This window comes from Haliaeetus leucocephalus, unplaced genomic scaffold (genome assembly GCF_000737465.1).
Source record: "Haliaeetus leucocephalus isolate CR32 unplaced genomic scaffold, Haliaeetus_leucocephalus-4.0 Scaffold135, whole genome shotgun sequence".
In the NCBI taxonomy this organism is placed as follows: domain Eukaryota; kingdom Metazoa; phylum Chordata; class Aves; order Accipitriformes; family Accipitridae; genus Haliaeetus; species Haliaeetus leucocephalus.
The window spans coordinates 870,732-891,071 of NW_010972571.1; the positions used below are offsets into that span (position 1 = coordinate 870,732).

Below are 20,340 nucleotides of genomic sequence, written 5' to 3' on the forward strand. Positions count from 1 at the left end.
CAGCTATCTGTTCACCTGCTACAAAGGGGCTAACTGTGATAAGGCTTTGTGACTTATTCCTTCTATTGCTGCAAAACCTTGTCAGGCAGATTAGCAGGGCTTTTTATTCAAACGGACAAAATGGATACAAAGATCAAGAGCTCTCAGGGTATCACAACAAATACAGAAAAGAACCAATTCAGCTGAACTGACAAAAATAAGTCTTTACACTCAGGCATACAAATGGGCCATAATAAAATTGCACCCGCTTATATCACCTCTTCATTTGACATCTGACTTAGCTCAATCACTGTGAACTGTGTAACCATGTTGAAATCAGGTTAAGTGGCTCATTTGGTGCACCTTTTCTTCACTATTACAGTGGTAAGGTCCTCCCTGCATCCCCACCCCTCAAAGAAGCTGGGAACATAATTGAGGCAATTTTAACTTGGCTTTTATGTATGAAAGGTCACTACAATACTTACTGCCAGTAAGTGGTTTTAAGCATTGTGCTGGTGTTTCATTCTCTGCAAGTCCATTTGGTTTGTCTGCTGCTTCTCTTACACTTGGGTTCGCATGTTGAAACTGTTCTTCATTCCCCTTCGCAGACTTGAGGTTCAGCTCTTCAGTAGCCTGTCCTTCACCTCTCCAGCCCTCCCTGGATGTGGCACATTGGTCAGCACTTTCTTCACTCGGTGCTGGAGTATTACATCCATTAATTTCGCCATCCAGTGAAGCATGATCCTCAGGGTAATTTGAAACATTTTTATTATCTCTTGATTGCACAGAGTTGTTACTGGCGGGTGTCAGGGAGGCGTTGACAAGACAGTTCTTTTGGGAATGGTACTGAGGTATAATTCCAACAAATTTCAAGCCTTGACTTGCAGCATCTTGAATCTACAAGTCGAAGAAGATTAGATTTTTAACTGTCAAGCTGTCTTAGCTAAATAGAAATGCAGAAAATAACACCCTTCAAGGCAGCTAGCATGTCATTTTGCTACTTTTGTCCACTACCACGAGAAATTGTCATGTTACATTTACATAAAAAGTTACATTCTAGAGAAGCAGGATGGAAAGTTCCCTAAATTGTCTGAAATTATGTGGAAGTGCAGAAAAAAAAGAAAAAAGGGAAAAAAGAGAGAGAGAAAATGCTTACATATTTCTTCACAAGGGATAAAGTATCTGTTTGAAAAGTTCATTTATGCTAAATTACCAGAAGTGGTATTACTCACAAAAACTTATAGTATCAACCTTATGAATCCAGGGACTTAGTATTACATCTTCTGCTGTATTACATGTGTGATTATGATACTTATGCAAGGAAAAGGTTATTAATTCTCTGTTATATGCACCATTATAACAACAGTTGTTGTTTGTCTTATTTTGGATTGAGACACAAATGGCAAACTTTCACATAATAAAAAAGCTATTTTAATACATCACTTTTGGGAAGGTACAGAACTCGGAATAGAAGAAGGCATTGTGAGATGAGCTAAGAAGAAGAAAAATGGAAACTAAGGGGCACTATTATTAATCCTTTACACTTTAGGTAAAGGAGGAAAATGAAGGAATCAAATCACAAAAGATCATAAGAAAAAAGCATTGGGCTAGTATTAATGACAATTAGATAAAGCCAGAATTAACTAAGGAAGGTTTGAGGCGAATCAGAAAGAGAAATCTCTTTTAGGCAGACTCAGCACTACAGATGCACCATCCATTCGAGTCACCAGCCTCACACCCCTCAAAACCAGGAGAAGCTGCAGTGAGAGCCAGACTTCTATGAAAACATACGAGTGTCTGCTGATTCATTTATCAAAATCACCCACTGAAAGAATGTATACTCTTCATATAATATAAACTCTAAACACACATAAATATTTCAAAACGAAATTCCTTGAGAATGGAGAAATAATTTCACTTTCTCTGCATACCATGTAATTCCAGAGAGTTAAAGTGTCTTAATAATTCTCCGAGGCTCAATTTAGTATGAACTTACATGAAACAGTTCAGGCTTTTTTTTTTTTTTTTTCTCAATTTAAGAGGAAGCTCACTTCTGCATCTTTCCTACCCAGAACTTATTTTTTCTTTAAATGAATCATCTACTTCCTGGTAACATGTTACTGTTCTGAACACACAAACCTACAGATGATACCTGATCAACAACAAGAACTTCCTCTTTCAAACCACTATTATATTTTCCATGTTAAATTAACTCTTGATTTTGTGATCACAGGAACTTAAACAGAGGTCTCCAGGAAACAAAGCAATGGTCTTCACAGGTGTTTAGCCTGGCAAACATGGGATGCTGACTTAACTAAAGATCATTGCTAAAGAGGACAACAACCTCCAAATAAAAATACTACTAGCAGTATCCTGATCAAATGAGTATCTCTCTACAAAGAAAGTTAGCATGTAATTAGCTTGCTCAGAAAGGTTTAAGCGAATGTCAATGATAGATGCATTCATAACATGCTTAATGGACCTGACCCCCTGTTTTAACTTTACAAATATTTTTTTATACAGTCAACGATAGAGTTACAAATTCAGTTCATCTCTTATCACTAATCTACAGACACACCACTATATTTGTTTAGTAGGTTGCAGGGCAGCTAATTATAGAAATTTAACTAGTATGCAACTGTTAAAGAGTTTGAGGATAGTACATACATGGTCCTGGTCACTAAAGACTGCTTGTCAATCTATACCAGACTCTCCCACACTGTGATTTGGATGAGGACAGCTTTCACAGCTAATGTAGCTATGTTTTACAGTCTTGGCTCACTCAGAAAAAATGTGTTTGTTCTAAGAAATACCTGATCCTGAGGTTTTTGTTCTGAGGCTCTTGTTCTCAGAATGGAAAGAGGAGGAACTAAGGACTGAATGATAGTCTAAGCCATGTTAGCCTAACAGTTTAGCAGAAAGACTGGAAAAAGAGACTGTATCTTCAAGGCCCTTTCCCAACAAGTTAATCGGTAGCATACAGCATAAAAAAATCTTATTTAAACCTGTATTTCAAATTTTCCCAATTACATAAAGGAGAACCAAGCATCTCATTATTTTCAATAAAGCCAATTTAGCAGGAAATGTTACATTAACAGTGCAATGTAAGCTGCAGAACAGCGAAGTGATATCAGCAGACACAAACAAGTCTTTCCTTCCAACTTTTCACAAAACCATGAAGGGGCTAGCTCTCATCATAAATAAAGTATGAACATCTTCAAACTACAAAACAAAGGCAATTTGATTTTTCAGCATCCTGTTGAGAGCTTAAATAGTAGAAAATTTTAGTTGCCTTCACATCCAGAATGAATTATGCCACCCAATATACATTCACATTTCCTGTTTGCTGTATTTGAAATATTGAATATTTGAATTATAATAAGAAAAACCCAGACTTAAACAAGCCCAAACCTTGGTACCTGGACAGGTTGTGCCCAGGAGCTACACAGGACAGAAGGGCTGTTTCTACCAGCCACCTGTGGTTTTTGGACCCTTCAAGGCATCCTGCGCTGGTACACACAGACGGATGTGTCTGTTCCAGCCTTTTGGGAAAATATCTTAGCAGATGCAGTATTGGGAATCAGTAAGAGGGCAACGCCTGGGAGAAAGCAGGGGTAAAGCTGAACTGAATAGGAAGAACATGATGCTACTCTGACAGGGTCACCCAGAACATATTCCAGATCAGATAAATACTACAATTACTTGTCTTTATGTGTCAGTTTAGAGTACTAATAAAGAGTACTAACAAAGGTCCTTGTCATACTACGTTGTATGACTAAATGAGAGGAAAAAGCATAAAAAGCAGAACAACTGTATCTCCACCACTTACCACATCAGAAAAAAAGCTAGATTAAAAATGCCCTTACATTAGGTGATCCATAATAATTTCAGTTGTTTTACTGACCTTTTCTGTATTTTAAATATGCTACACACTTCCTCTTTACATCTTAGGGAATTTTTAAAAGGGAAATTCCAACAAAATTTAAAATAAAAAAAAAATTCTTTGGTTCTTTTCCCAGCTAGGAACAGAAACATTTTTATTGCCTCATAAAGTGCTGCTTGGATGATATTAACCACAAATACAAGAACAGGTCTCCATCACAGAAGACGTTATTGTTCAACAACAGAAGCAGAACTTAACTCATTTCTTTCAATCTGGATAACCCCCCAAATGGGTACATCGAAGTGCATTTATAACTGGCTTGCAACAAATTGGATTTACACCAGTTTAAAAACAGAACCTGCTTAAAGAAGGGCTGAAATTTCATGTGTACAGAGGGCCAAGGCAGTTAAAGAATTTAATGTCATTCCTATAATTTCCCTGATTAGAAACCTGGCATTTTCCCTTAGGGGAAAAAATGACAGATTTAGCCTTTGCTATCTGTGAAATAAATATCAAGTCTCCCACTAACTCTAGCAGAAATAGGAACAAGCACCATGTCCAGCCCCAATGTCACTACCTTAATTGAATTTTAGCCAGGGCACTTAATATTCTTATCATTTGTGAAGTGTTATTGTTTATTTCAGAACCAACCAACCGCTATTTTTATACTGCATTTGGAAAAAAGGAATCAGCAGCAGCACAAAGCAGTGTCACTAAACATTATGTTGATGTAGCAAATTTATGTCCCATCTTTTTAAATACTTCTGGTTCTCTTGAAGGCTAATTAGGAAATGGCTGACAGTCTAATTTAAAGATCTGTAAAACCACACCTGGCAACAGTATGGCTGAACGATGAAATCCCCTTTTCTGGAAACTCCTTGTTTTTAAACTATAGGCCCCACAGCCATGAAAGAAGTGCAGAGATTCTAGGTTGAAAGCTCATTTTGAACAGCCACATACAGGTTTTCTTTTCAAATCTATTTAGAATAAAGACACTTGGCAAGTTCATTGTACAGTCCACATATTGTTTGTGATTCTGCACTTCTTGTTGCATTATCAGCTCTGTAATAATCTCCTATTCATAGCGAGCATGATGGTACTACTTATAAATACAGAAGCTCAGGGATATAGATCCCATGCTGAACAGAATCATACATTTTTGTCAGCTTCGGTAATTGCTTACAGGGAGATTCTGTACATTTCTCCCATGGGATGGCACACAGCAAATCAAACACTTCCCACAAGCTGAGGACAGTATTCCACCCACATCAATAAACATGGGAAATAATGCACAGCAATTTAATAAAGAGGATCTCTCTCTTGGATAAGGATTTTCAAAGAAATTATTTAATAAGACAAGTGTTAGTAATTTGTCTTAACTCTTATAGACCAGGAGCTGGACATTTTTGGGATGCATCCAGAGGAAAAGCAGTTTTACTAATGTCATCAGGGCACTCCAGTTTATAGCAGTCCTAAATGGTCTCAAGGCTTACACTTCCTGAAGATCTAGAAAAAAACACCTTCAAAACCTAGGCATTAGGACTGAACATTTCATTAACAGGTTTGCTATATGGCTCATGATATAACAATGTACTGAAAGAATGTCATAGCAACACAGTAAAGGGGACTGCTGCTAATATAAAAACAGACAACAGAAACAATTTACGAAGAGCACACATAGCAAAAATGTGCTTGGAGAAAGGACAACATTCTCTAGGAGCAATGAACTGATTTTCCAATGGTCAGATGCATTTAGTTAGCTCTGCAGTGAACTAAGGGAAAGACTGCTACTTAATCCTACTGATGGCCAAACAGATGGCCTTTGAAACAATAGCTGGTTAATTTTGCTCAGAGCTATCTATTTAAACCAAGCATAAACTGTCTTAGCCAATAAAAGAAATGCTTGTCTGTCTGTCTATTTGGTTGTTTTTAAAAAAACAATGTTAGAGGCATTAGATCTCATGATGTGCACCAGAAACAAGACCACTGTATTCTTCTACCTTCTTTTTAGGATTCAAGCAAATCTCCTTGGACAACAGACATAGCACCAGGGATCTTCATGCAAAGAACATGATCTTGTGGTTTGAGGAGAACGCTATGTACTGCATGCCATGAGTTGGAACTGGAAAAGGATGTTCAAGACTACATTCTTCCAACTATGTCCTCCTTCATTAATATTTAGTAGCACATGTTTCATCACAAATACTGCACATCCCCCTTCTAATTTGTTCATTTCTGAAAACAGATGTTTAAAATTAAGACAGGCTTTTAATTTTCCTCTGATACTTTCTGTAGGTCTCACATGCTCCTTCCTGAGAAGACAGCAACAGTCATCCAGAGTTTACTGCTTATTTTAAAACCAACTAAGGTTAGCTACTGTTCTGAAGGAGGGGTTTAGTTCTTTCTAAGCAACTCAAAACTTTTGTGACTTTGGCATTTTTGCCTCTCTAATACTACGTTACAGAAAAAGATAATTCTACTAATCCAACAGCAAAGCAGCAACTGCTAATCATTTCTCCATCCTGTCACTCTGAAACTCTGTTTCATTACTTGCAGATTTCCAAACCACGCACCCTTTCTGACTAGGATGCTCTGTCAATTAAGCTTGTGCTTCCCATGCATTTTTAACCTTTTCCAGTTTACACTCACCAGTTCTGAATCTGAGATAGATAGTTCATGTTCATATAAACACAAGTAAACATAAACATAGCTTTTAGAAAGTCAAATCCCAGTCTGCATTCAGGCTTTCAAATTACCAAGTATTTTCATTGTCAGTTACATCAAAATAGGTCATCAGGGATAAAACACTGGAGGGATGCCTTGAAAAATGTTACCATAATCCCAAACCAAAGACTCATCCTTTAAACAGTGCTTTTGACAGTGTTTATATTGATACTTCCAATGAAAACCTCGACCAGAATTTTACCATTCGGGAACTTTAGATAAGACTATTAGAACAAAGTTGACAGATCCAAGAGGAGATAATAGAGTCCAAAAACCAACCTAAAAGCTAAAAACTAACCAGTTTCTTGAAGAAATAAGATGTATGCTGCCTTTCCAACTTTGCAGTTAACAGCCCATTCAACAGAACCATTAACTTGACACTTTAAGCTCTCATTGCATTTGTGGTAGAGCATAACAAGGTACTGAACAGGGAAAAGAAAGCAAGCCTTGCAGTTTTACAACACGCTGATTGGTAGTAGCCTCTGCCAAAGGGAACTGAAAGCTACAAACAGAACAAGGAGAAATGTAGTGAAGCAAGTAGCTACTGCAACTTAAGTGCTATGCTGAATAAAACAGAAGATAGGCTCTTAAGACAGTGCTGCCAACAGATACTAAGTTACAGCAAGATGTATGTCTCCTGCTACTGGAGCCAAGACAGGGATGAGAGTAACAACTTGAAATTCCTCTTCAGCTTGTGTTAGCTGTACATTCATTCCTAAGAACAATATAACCATACTAAACATTTGCTCCTTTCAGCATATCTCACTAGATGACGGTTCTTGAAACCACACTGTCTCATCCTCTGTGGTCTTGAGTGCTATGATTCTGCTCAAATTATTATTTTAGCATCTGTTCCTTCACAGAGCTGGTAAAGGGTGAACATCGTTGGACGTAGGCCACGCTGGTCCAGTGACTGCGGTACCTGCTCAAAAGCCATGTAATGTAACTGCATCCTCCCATCCTTGCCCTAAATTCTGAAAAGAAATCCTGAATTTAACCACATCATTTTATTCCCTAAAAATTGTTTTAGACCTGCTACGGAGCAGCCCATTATGCTCACTCAACCCAAATACTTGATATACACTGTCAAAAAAAGGCTGTAGAAACTCTGTCCCAAGTGCTTGCTCTAGAGAAGAGGCAATTTTCAAAATGCAGACCATGTCTTGTGCATGAATCTTTTGAGAGAAACTCCTACACTAATGGGTGAACATAAGCAAGGGGAAAATAAAGATTTATAGAGATGGATGGTTGAGTGTTGTATCTAACAACCATTTTAGCTGGATCAACACAATTCAGTGTTCTTTGCAGAACATCAGAAAACAGTCACTTTTTTGTGATCAACTAGCACTAACGTGATTCAAAACTGGGACACTGGATTAATCCATCTCTGTCCTAAGCAGTGAAAACAAAAACCCAAAAGGTTCAGGGCAACAGGAATATTTTAATAATTAAGAATTCAGTCTCAAACTTACAGACTTTACATTTAATTTGCAGGGAACACTTTCTTTTATCTTTATATAAACCAAAGAGTGTTTCTTTAAAATCACATTGTTTCATCAAGCCATCTGTTACTTGTAGCCAAAATTACAATTTGAACAATTTGCCCATATTTTATTTTAGCACAGTATAAAAAATTATCGTATTTATTGTTATTAAAAAAAAGGTTTTTTTCCCACCAGACAGAATTGGGATCATTTAAAACATCAACTACGTACTTTATAACATCTATTTTTATCTTGGTCAAGAGGATGACTCTGAAAGCTGCTGGGGGCAAAGGATTATAAAAGCACAACCAGGCTCCTGGGAGAGTCCTGAAAATAGTTTTGCAATGTTCATGGAAGATATATATCAACACCACTCTTACAGGGCTTAGTCAAAAGAACACAAGTTGAAAGAAGCTTAACCAGGAACAGATGTTTCCCTTCACACCAGGCTGTTTAAAACATAGCATACGCTCTTTTTACCATCTCTTGTTATATATACACTTACAAAATGTTAACAAAATGCACTTTAATAAATATTATCACAGCAGATCACAAACAGCTGAACCATTGATGTTGAGTTTCAATTTCTGCTTCACAACTGTATCTACTTTTAAGATCCAAATACTTAAAAATAAAATAGGGGCTCTGTTTGCACTGAAAACATGCAGAAAACAAAGCAGTCAGCTAAGTGCCCAGCAACGGTTTTCATTACAATGTGCTAAAGAAATAAATGTTGTATTGTTCTTTTGTAAATACCCTGGAGGGTGAAGGTTTTGGGGTGGGATTTTGGGGGTTTGTTTTAAGGATGGAAATGGTTTTAGAAGAGGTTGAGAGCACATCTACATAAGTAATCCTAGGTAATAAACAGTACTCTAGAGGGGTCATTTTCTAGCCACAGAAGTAAATTTGAACTGCTTAGTCATTTGAAGAATGATCCTCTGAGCAATATTGAAGACTCAATTTTTCCCCTCTTCTATCCTTTACTGCTACCTGCTCTGACTGTATACCCTGCAGGAAATTTCTGAGCAGGCCAGCTACAACATATCTAAAGTAAAGAGTAATGCTTAGGATTACAATAACCATCTAAGGAACCCTGGCACCAACAGAGCAATCAAGAGACTTCACAGAAGAGATCCTTGTAAGACTGCAGCAACAGAGTCAAGAAATCCACCGTGGGCATGCAGCAGTTCCTTACCCAACCACTCAGCCAGTCTCCTGCCTGCCACTCCCTCCAAAGGAGCTAGGGCAGATAACAGGCAGGAGGACTGAACCCCTCCAGGACATGTCTTGCCTTTCAGGAATACACTAAGTTCAACTACAGTTTAAACTAGTTGGTAGTAATGTGTATTACCTTCCAGTGCATAAACTAACACTTGAAACATACTAATTCCTCATGCCAGTTCTATTCCTGATAACATTTTCTTTTTTAAAAGACATTTAGAAAAATTCCAGTAAATAACAGTTGATACCATATATTCCATAAAACTGGCAAAAGGGCTCAAATATGGCAGATCCTTTCAGCAATGTAGGATGCGAGTTCTTCATGCAAGTGTTAGTATTGTATGGCCTTTCTTTCAAAATAGTCCAATTCCCTACACAACTTGCTTCTGTACCAGTGAGAACTGGTGGTCACTGTTTCACATGCCAACTCTAGAATAAGTACATGGGTGGCAGTGTCTTTGCAATGTGTTTTGTTGGCGTATTGCTCCCTGGGGTCCCGCTCACTTAAGTCTGGGAGGTACCATCATTTCCTTGGCCCAGCAATGCTATTACTAGAAAATAAATATCACCAAAGTTACGGGCAAAGTCACTATACATCTGCAGGAGTCAAGATTATTTCTAGGGTACTTTGGACTACCAAAGTTGTTCAGAGGACCACTTAAGGCAGTGACATGTTACTGGCAGCTTTTGAGCTAGTGCTCGCAATGGCATTTGTATGTTTACTGAACTTCACCAAGACTACGAACAGAGGGAATGAGCAGACTTGACAAACATTGTCTCATACATCAGATTTCATCGCAAGATAAGCATTACATAGGTGTTTCAAGATGGCAGTCGTGTTCCAAGCTGACTGGTCCACTTCTGAAAATGCAAACCCAATTATTCATCTGTATGGCCTTAGGTATGTTGGAAGAAATCAGACTCATTTCTGAGTCAAGTAAGGACAGACCAGCAGGGAGGGGTCCTTGTCTAGTCAAAAACACAAAAGGAAGACGCCTGCATTTGGATTTCAGTTAAGCCACAGCATTTTTAAACCACACTTTTCCATGCTTATTATACTTCCCCAGGGAAGGATAATCAGTCCGCAGGGACAAGAAATATGAAACTTGCAATAGGGTCAAACTGAAAAAAATTTAGCGTGCAAGAATTTCCTTCTGACAGGGCATGATTAAGCAGGCAACCAAGGATACAAAGATGTGCTTCCTAAATTTTAAAAAGTCAGAACTGGGAAGAAATGGTACAGAAATATCCTCCATTTCCTGATCTTTTACCAGCACTGCAAAGATGTGAACATAGGAGTAAAACCTTCTGCCTGTTACAGTTCTTCTAGAGCATGTAACTCTGATGTGGAAAACAAAGGTCATGAGAAACATATTTGGCATTCATATATGACTGCGTATCCAAAATAACTCTTTTCTTGGGAAGTCAGCCTAGCTTCTCCTTCCCTTACTTGTCTCAGCAGATTCAGGAGAACACTCTCAGATGAAAAAAACGGTAACAGGATACACAGAAATAACGAGCAAGTAAGGAAGTAATTAAAGGCTACCCTATTTTACATGAGACACAAGTCAAAGTGTTACAAAACACAGTATCTTAGAAGTAACATCTCTTGACTTGCAACAACTTCAGAATGATCTGAGCCACAGTGATCAGAAGTTCAGAAGTTAGCTTTGCTCATTAAAAAGCAGGTGAGCAAATCTTTAATCTCTGTTTTGCCTGAGAGTTAAAGACAGGAGTGCTAATACCAATACAGCAGTAAAGTACATACACAACAGTTAAGCTACTTCTTTCATTGCCCAGGAATTACATGACAAAGACACCATGGGACTCTTTGAGCTCTTTAGGACAGGCTGAGCCACACTAGATCCACAAACAGAACTTGGTGATTTTAAGGTACGGGAAGAGTGTATCCTATGCAATATCATGTCCCCAATACTTAAGTGTCTCCTGTCTTCCATGGGTCTTACTGTGGTCAGAAATCGCAGTAGTGGCAAAAACATACAGAAGAGAGGACAGAATTGGGACAGAGTCCTGAAGTGCAGAAGGATCTCAGCAACAGAACACAGGTTTGACCAGAGAGTCTTTGGCATTTCTTAAATGTTTTATAGTCAACATTGTACTGAGGCACTTTGTTTCAGCGAGCCACAAGCATTCTCCAGGTGAAATAACATCCTTGTTTCTACTTCATTACTCTTAAACATTTATATGGCGTTATAGAAGAAGAAAAAAGATATTATCTATGCTGTATGCCATTGCAAAATTGTTTTCTGTTTGCCAGGAGCAAGCAGTTAATATTCAATATTGCATTGAAATGTATGCCACAAGAAGTCAATTGAGGAAAGAAGTTACTAAAATTGCATCCTTCTTCAAACTCCATGTAAACAATGCTCACTCAGCAGTGCATAATAAAATTAATAAAATTTTCTTAGGATAGAGGAATTTTTTCTAGTAAATTCAAAGTTGGATAAAATTTTGACTTGTTATTTTGTTTTGAAAGTATGTCTACTCTATTTGGTACCTTTTTTTTTAATATAGTAATTTGCAATGCAGTAAGATGGTAAACCTGTGCTACAAGCCTCTGCTATGAAAAACTCTGTGATCAAGGATTTGCCTGTTCAATTACAACACACTATTAACTTCAATTGTATTCCACAGTTTGAGAAGAATTATAGGGTTGGGTTTTTTTTGAAAGTAAGCAATTGCCGTCTGCAACGCTTTTTGTTACTACTTTCTTTGAAGAATGTCCTTTATTTTTCATTTATTTTGTCTGTAAACATCTGTTTTATATGCCCTTAAAAGCAATGGATATTTTTGTTGCTCAGACAAATTAGTTAATGTGACTATTAATTCCTACTCCCAAACAAGTCCTGTTTCCTGAGCTAGATTTACATAAAAGTGTTGAGACTTTCACAATGTGTTTAATCAGATATAGACAGTGACACAGCACACATTTGACAGCAACAGCTTCAAAGAACTTCAAATTCTTCTACATCAAATAACATCTGAGGACGAGCGACACACTCAGCCTACAGAGAAACAGTAAATATACATTTTAGCTATTAAAATTTAAATTATTATCTTTCAAAAGGCATCTTCATAACCCCATAATCAAATGGCTTCTACCAACAGAAACATTTCCATGTCTAGAAAAGCATTCTAAAGAGTCTCAGAATTGGATATTTATGGAAATAAGATGACTCCTGGATTGTCATTTTGTTTTCATGTTAGCCATACTCTTTCTGAAGTTACAAATGCAAAGATATTTTCTGTTGCAATGATGTAAAATTTTGCTACCAGTTGTGACAGATAAGCCTATATTTCTACTCTGACTCAAAGAACTGAAGAACAAAATCAAACATGTTGAAACTGATACACAATAACTACACCAGTTTTGCCTAAGTGCGAATATATTGAAATAATCCAAGATAGCATCAGAATAGTAGTACAATAGCACAATAAAATCTAAAGAAAAATTCGGACTCAAACTTTTGAATATTATTAAGCGCTCAGAAAACTTCAGTTTGTTCTGATATCAAAATCTATATATCTCTGAATATGATGACGATGATCAGATAGTCATAGCTGCATTATTTTTAATCCAGTTTTTACAATTCATAGCAAAAAGGAGATTGAATATGAGTGTAGCCTGTCAAGCTGAGTCCTGACCAAGCTCATACAGCCTGTGCTGAAATTTGTTCTACAAAATTTTCTGAACTATTACCACTGCAATATGGATTAAAGCTAGGGGAGTATGCCTACTCAAACTATTCTTACACCATGTGGCTAAGTAAATATAGTATTTAATGCTAGTTTTTACAACATGCAATAGGACATAACAGATGCTGCAAAATTTGAAACATGTACAATAAATCTGTCTTCACTAAAATGGACATAACCTCGTAATTTCCAGTCTGGCGGAATATTGTAGAATCAAAATAATTTTAAAAAGAAGTCAACAAATAAAGAATTGCAGGGGTCTCTTCAAATTCCCCAGTACATACAAAAGTTTACTGAAAGCAACACTATTCCGGATGACAAAGGGATTTAGGTTACCAGTACCTTCTCTAACTGCTAACATCATGTGATACTGAAACAAAACTTAAATAATCTGGGGGATTCCAGCCTTTTAGCTACAGTACTATCCAACGGGGTATTTTGACCAAAAAATGGAAATTACATGTATTGTTTCAACTTAAAACATTTACACCATTATATGACCATCTTCTACAGTGGTAACTTAGTTGGTATCATCTGTGAGAGGGCACATTTTTCATAATAATATGATGAAACTTGTTTCTCTCAATAAGTATAATTGCCCTTCAGATACTTAAAATTACAAAACACCAAATTCTAGTGCAGGGTTTCAACAGCACAAAATGTACACATATTCCTATTGTCAGACTGACACAACTAGAAGCAGTAATTACTGTGCAAATAAAAGCATATTGTGTTTTGGTTTTTCCCCCCTTTTTTTTTTTACTCACTTTCTTAATAAAATCAGGTATCTCCTTTTTGTCTGAAAGTTGGTTTACAGAGGAACAGCACTCTACCTCCAAGACATATCCTTCACTGTGGACGTCACCTTTTGGAGACCTAAAGAGGCAGACAGAAAAAAAGCATCAGTTTCTGTTGTTAACATTGGATATCCAGACATCCTCTTTATGAATATTTCCCATGCAGAGCTAACCTTCAGACAAAACTTCGGTTCCAATACACTCACTCCATTGAGCGCGACACAGTTCCAATACATTCATTCCATTGCGCTTGACAACAGTTCTGACAAGCGGCAGCTACCATCTCACCTACTTGCTATGGAAGGAAATCACACCAATGACTGTGGATGGTGGAATGCCTCAGGGACTTCCAAATTTCTTTATCTGTCCAAGAAACACTTTGTCAGCCTGGCATCTATGGCCAACACCACAGGTGATGTAACTCAGAATACGCAGAAAGCAGGTGCCAGTGCAATGGGCCGACAGATGCTCTGGGCCCCACAGGGCAGCCTGATGTAGGGTGTGTTTCATGAACAGTAGTTAAAGGAATCCCTTCTCTTATCTACCACCATTCTAAGTCAACATTTAAAAATCAGGGGCTAATCAAAGTAGTCTATCCTTCAGTCTTACCTTATGCATTGCTGTTGAGAAACGTAAAGGTATGTGGGAAATCCCTGCTTGTTCAGAAGACACTAACTCCTGAAATAATTCAAAGCATATGGCATCTGCCATATACATTACTGAATAAATCAGTGCTGTGGAAACATGATATTGGTCAAAATATGCCAAGGGAAAGTTTGGAAGCTGTCCTGAATGATCTTGAGAAACAGCCTGTAGGCGTGCACTGCAAAGCAGTCATACTGAAGGCAGTTTTCATCTCCTCCAGACTCCCATGAAAGGAAACCAATATACCTGATCAACAGAGGGAATCTAGAGAATCATTTGTTTTATCAGTTCTTTAGGAGAACACATGGAGGAATGTACAAAAATAAAAGCTAGCCTATAATTCTTGGGATTAGTAACAAAGTAGTTAACAACCCATACGGTGAATCAAAAGATCTAGTTTGACGGAAAGAACTAACCCTGGCCAGCAGTCGCTTGACCTACAGGACAGGAAGAAAGGTGCAGAAGTTTGAACCGAGAGTGCTGAGGAAGCAGCGAAAAAACAAAACAAGGGCTTTGCAGGCTTGCCATGCTTGCCAAAGCAAGTCTGTGTAAAAGCCCTATTCTGGGGACTGAGATTGTGTGACACGTAAAACACGCTTCAGCTACAGATGGTCCCAGGGGCTTTCCTGAGACGCTAACTGTTGCTCAGAGCCATGAGATGCGTAGGCTGCTGACTGCAAACTGGCAGTGTGTTTCCTAGGCAATACTGCAGAGATTTTCTGAAGTATCACATGACATAATATTTTGTATTTGATCCCCCCACTTTCACACAGGCTATACTTTCATTTCATTTCTCTTATCTCACTTATACATGGGACAGGCAGTACCAGATTGTGAATTGTTTGGCAACACTGAAGTCCTTTCCCTTTTTGCTTTTCTCCTTCTTTCTAGGTTCTTCTCCTAACTTGTGGTCCCATTCTGTTCTGATTCTGGACAAAAATTTTAACATGGGTGTCCATGGCAACTGTCCAAACATCTTTAAAGGATTTACAGAAATCATTGGGGAACTAAAAATGTTCCACCACTACTCCTCTGAAACAGGCGTTACATGTCCCCTCATTTTTGGGGGACAACGCTAAGTCTCTACAAATGTGAGGAGCAAACGTCTCCACCAGTTCCCTCGCTGGGACAACCCACTGCACTCATCACAGCCCCCTTCCAGCCTGGCTGATGAAGCCATACTCCCAGCCCACAGACTTTGAAATAATACAGCTCAAGTTCAAAGTTAAGATATCAAATCCCAGAAATTAAGTATGTGCCATGCTATTTCTGTGCCCACTCTTTCACCAAGGCCTGTTCCTTAGACAGTGATCAGATCCCCATGCAAACTGCAGTGCTGCTGTAAATACTTGCTGTGACAAACATAAAAACTTACTATTCTAATTGCTCTGAAAGAATGAGAAAGACTGTATTTTCATGTTTAAACCCACTGGCTACCTGTAAAAACAAATTCTTTTCAACCTGTATTGATAAGGTTTATACACAGGTATAAGGAAGAGGGAAGTTTGCCCTTGAATCACTCTCTCCTAATCCCTCTCCTCACCCTCAACAGCTCTCTGGACTCTGATTTTGTGCAGTTTTTGGAGGACCTACTTGCAACTTCTTTGAAAGGAGTACAAGTTATCGGAGATACAGATTATATCCATAAAAATATAGTGATTCTTACTGTGACTGCTTAAAATGATCCATTTATTTTTCCTCCTTTAACAAGCACTTACTTTGAAATACACTTGCCGCTTGTAAACATTTAAGCAAACAGGAGACAGTGAATTCTTGCTCTAAAAGTCTGGGGGCTACCTCTGCACTACGGCTCATGAAAGAAATTGCATCAAATACCATTGCACTCTGTTAGGAACATTATTTTACAGAACACGTGTAACAGATCCTGCTAAAGGCCATAAAACCTTTACTTAAAATCTTCTAACAGAAGTACTCTATATTACCAAAAAGTATCTTCCTATGCCTTCAAGTAAAATATGTCCATATATGTTACAGGCAAACCTTTGTCTATACTGGTAGCTTTCACCTTTTTAGGAAACATTTAAGAGCCCATTATTCTGTCAAAAACAAACAAACAAAACAAAAGCTGTAGCTTTTCACATGAAAACAATAAACAGCTGTGGATTTCACAGACCACAAAAATAATTTTCTGAGCAAATCCAGGTGGGCAAGAAATTATTTCCAGCCTCTATATAATAAATAATGCATTTCATAGATGAATCACAAAGTATTTCATAAATATCATTAAAGTCTCTCATTAAACTCTTTGAGTATTATTAGTATAGAGAAGTAGCTAAATACAGGTACAGGTAAATTCTATACTGAACAGAAATGATTATATTTTCGGTTTTATTCATTTAATGGGACTACTTTTAGAACCACTTTCATTAGAGACTATGAATTAGGACCCCCAAAATACACCCGTCTATCAAGATCACAGAAGTCAAAGCAAAAGTCAAAAGCAGAGCTCAAGTCTCCTAACTTCAGTCTTGTCCCTGCACTTCATCCCCCTGTTCTCCTCTGAAGAAGGACTGATGTCAACCATTTGAGAAATAACCCAATAACCATTACTCTGGAGTCTCTTACCAGTTTTATAGCAAAGGAAGTTACTGGGAGTCCATTCGTAAAATATTTTTCAACAGAAAGCAAAAGAGAAAGAGAAATGCTGAGATCAGTTTAGTCAAAAAAAATGTGTGAGACCCAACAGTTTGAAAGATCTTCCTTTTCTTCTGGATGTACAATCAGCAATTTCTTCCTCTTCCTCTTCCTCCTCCTCCTAGGTTGGAAAACTGAATCTTCTTCCCTTCATTGTCTTCAACCATTCAAGGGGTTTTTATTACCTTTGTTCCTCTAATAAAAAACCCCTGGGTTAATTAAAAATGGCCCAGCCCTGAAAGAAGCACACCTGGATACAGTAAGGCTGTACCCTTCTTGGAGATGAACCAGAAAAGTTGGTACACTCCAACTCGTTACAACACCCTGTACTCACTATAACGTATTTTGTGATACCTGAGAGGGAACAGAAGGGACAGTGTGAACAATGCCACTGCTTCGCCTGCAGTGGAGAAGGGCAGTGTCCTGCCCAGCACCCCAGGAGAGGGTAACCACTGATTAATCATGGAGACTGGCAGAAAATTTCACTGTATTTCATACACCCTGGGCTTTCATTTGTTTTCCTGCCTTTGGCATATATCTCATTGTTTATCTTTACCAATTTTCCTGAAGAAGGATTTTTCTGTCACTGTAGGTACTCTCAGTGAGCACCATGGACAACCTTAACCAGGAGGTGGCAAATAGCTGAGAGGGAATTTCAGTCTACCTGGCTCTGTGCAGAGGGAAGGCATTTGCAGGCATGTCGGGGCTGGGAGTAGAGGGTACCCTCAAGTGTTACTGATACAGAAAAGGCTGAGGACCACGGTCTTAAAAAGAGTGGTGTATTAAATCCTAAATAGGACCTCTAGTGCCACTAAAGAAAAAGAAAATATATAGAATAAATAAGATTTTCACTTATAATTGGAAGTTCACTGGCCAAAAATATTTTACAATGGTTGTTTCAGTAGGCTGTCATTTCCTGTACAGCTGTTTGCAGTTAAGTGCCATTTCATGGTAGATAAACCATTACCAGCTGTAGAGTACCACTAACTTACACAGTAACTATTAAAGCTGACAACTCGGTGTCTGTTACAAACTGAATTTCCAATCCTTTTCAGACACAAGAAGGAAATGAGGGAGCCAACATTTGGTCCTAATCTTCCTGAAGTTCTCCATGCCCATGAATTCAGAAAGCTGAAAGCATTCTTGTAAGCTGTGCAGACACTCTAAAAATATTTGATTAAGATGATGCTAAGAATGTAAGTGCAGTTTTGAGATTTTCCAGTACATAGGAATAGCTCTACAGTTCAAAATATAACTGTACATTTATAACAAACTGATCTACATTACAAAAAAATAAAACCACATCAAGGTGATTAATATGAGGGGTTGGTATCTGTACAATTCCAGGTTAAAAATCTAGCAAAACTAGAGTATCTGAAAACCAAGAAGGCACCAATTAAAAACCCATAGGTTTTATAATACCCACCCAACAAACACACCACTTTTTTATAAAAATAAAAGCAGGTATATTGTATCATAACAACTTCAACTCTAACCCACGTGACACTGTTTTAACTTTATTATCTAAACATTTTCTTTACTAGGAATTTTCTTATACAGGAAACCTTATCACTGGAATATATATTACTTGTTAGTAAAATTTATAAACTTATTTTAATGACAGCATATAGAGTTTCTTGAGAAAAGTTCAGGCATGTATGGATACACAGGCATCTTTAACACGCAGTGTTTATAATTTTGAGAACACAGATGAAAGAATATTTATTTTGGGTCAATGTTAAAAGTTGTTGTGAGGAAATATGTATTTCTTTGAACCTGAAACAAATAACAAGCTTTAAAACCTCAAGCCATTGTCCCTTGAGCTAAAGGAAGATATCTGTTGACTCTTGGGTGTGGAATAAATATTATTTTTTCAGCCAGCTGAAATCAGATTGCCGAGAGCAACAACACACACTGCATTTGTGCACAAAATGTGTCTGATCCTAATGCTCATGAAGACAAAGTCAGACATTTGCCATCTTCAAGTCTAAAACCTACATGAAAACCAAACTGATAGACATACACACACATGTGCATTTACATTTAAATTAAAAATATATTGTACCAATGCAAAATTATCTACCTTCACCAATTCAAGCAAGCACAGAAGCACTAGAAGAAATCACTGATACTTTTTGTCAGGCTGTATCACTGTGAAACACCTTCAACTGGAGTCCCCGTATTTCTGTAGAGATCATTTGTAGCACATTTCAGGGCCTATGAAGGAGTAGAGGCTTGGGAATAGTCACCGTGGATGTAGCAAGGGTAAATCATAGTTGACTAACCTAATTGCCTCTGATGTTAAAATGAGTGGATTTGTGGACAAGTGGAAGGAGGGCAGTGGCTGTCATTGATGGCAATTTTAGCAAGAGGTTTGGCACTGACTCCCACACTATTCTTGTATGCAAGCTAGGGTACTCCAGTTCGGAAAACTAGATGAGTACAAACCAGTTCCATGGTTAACGATGACACCCTGTCTGGAGGCCAGTGACTAGTTGAGTCCCCACCCAGGGGACTGCAGCCTGGGATCTGTCATGTTTAACATCTTCATCAATGACATGGAGGAGTGGACAAGGTGTGCTATTGTCAAGTTTGCAAATGACATCAGAGCGGGGGATGCAGCTGATGTAGCAGAGTGCATGCTCCATGAAAGCTCCAGACTACTGTGCGTGTTCTATATAGTGATGTGCGACTGAAGGTCAAATGTGGCATGAAAAATTTTCACATGGAAAATGAAGAAACATCCACAGAAACTCAAAGACAGGCTTTCCAGTCAGAAGCAGTAATCATGGCTCAAGGCTCTATCCACTGAATTCTACACAAAGTCAGAAAAAAAATTCCCTGTTTCACGTGCCTATCAAAAAAGCTTGAGAAGAAGAAAAGCTTTTTAGGGCTAGAAGGTGTCTCAACCAGCTAAGAATCAGAAATTTGATTAATTGTCTGGATGTTTTTAGAAACATCTTCCTTTGCCTTCAGAAGGCAAATGTGCAAATCTAAATGCCAGAGGACCAAACCAAGACTTCACAAAGCACAACGCTTCCAGAAGGATCCCACGCCGAAGCAGCTGGATGGCCCCCAAGATGGCCGTGACTCCATGCGAAAGCCCGTGCTGGAGCAGTCTGTTCCTGAAGGACTGCAGCCCGTGGGAAGGACTCACACCAGAGAAGTTCATGGAGAACTGTCTCCCATGGGAGGGACCCCACACTGGAGCAGGGGAAGAGTGAGGAGTCCTCCC

At 38.2% G+C, this 20,340-nt stretch overlaps 1 protein-coding gene across 1 annotated transcript in view; it reads right to left on the reverse strand.

Moving 5' to 3' along the window:
• RFTN1 (raftlin, lipid raft linker 1) overlaps positions 1-20,340 on the reverse strand; it is an 83,477-nt gene that overhangs the window by 29,160 nt on the left and 33,977 nt on the right. Inside the window, exons 3-4 of the mRNA XM_010585909.1 lie at positions 13,776-13,884; positions 465-876 (exon numbers count right to left, since the gene is read on the reverse strand). Of these exons, the coding sequence (XP_010584211.1) occupies positions 465-876; positions 13,776-13,884 (521 nt within the window). The remainder of the gene's footprint in view (positions 1-464; positions 877-13,775; positions 13,885-20,340) is intronic.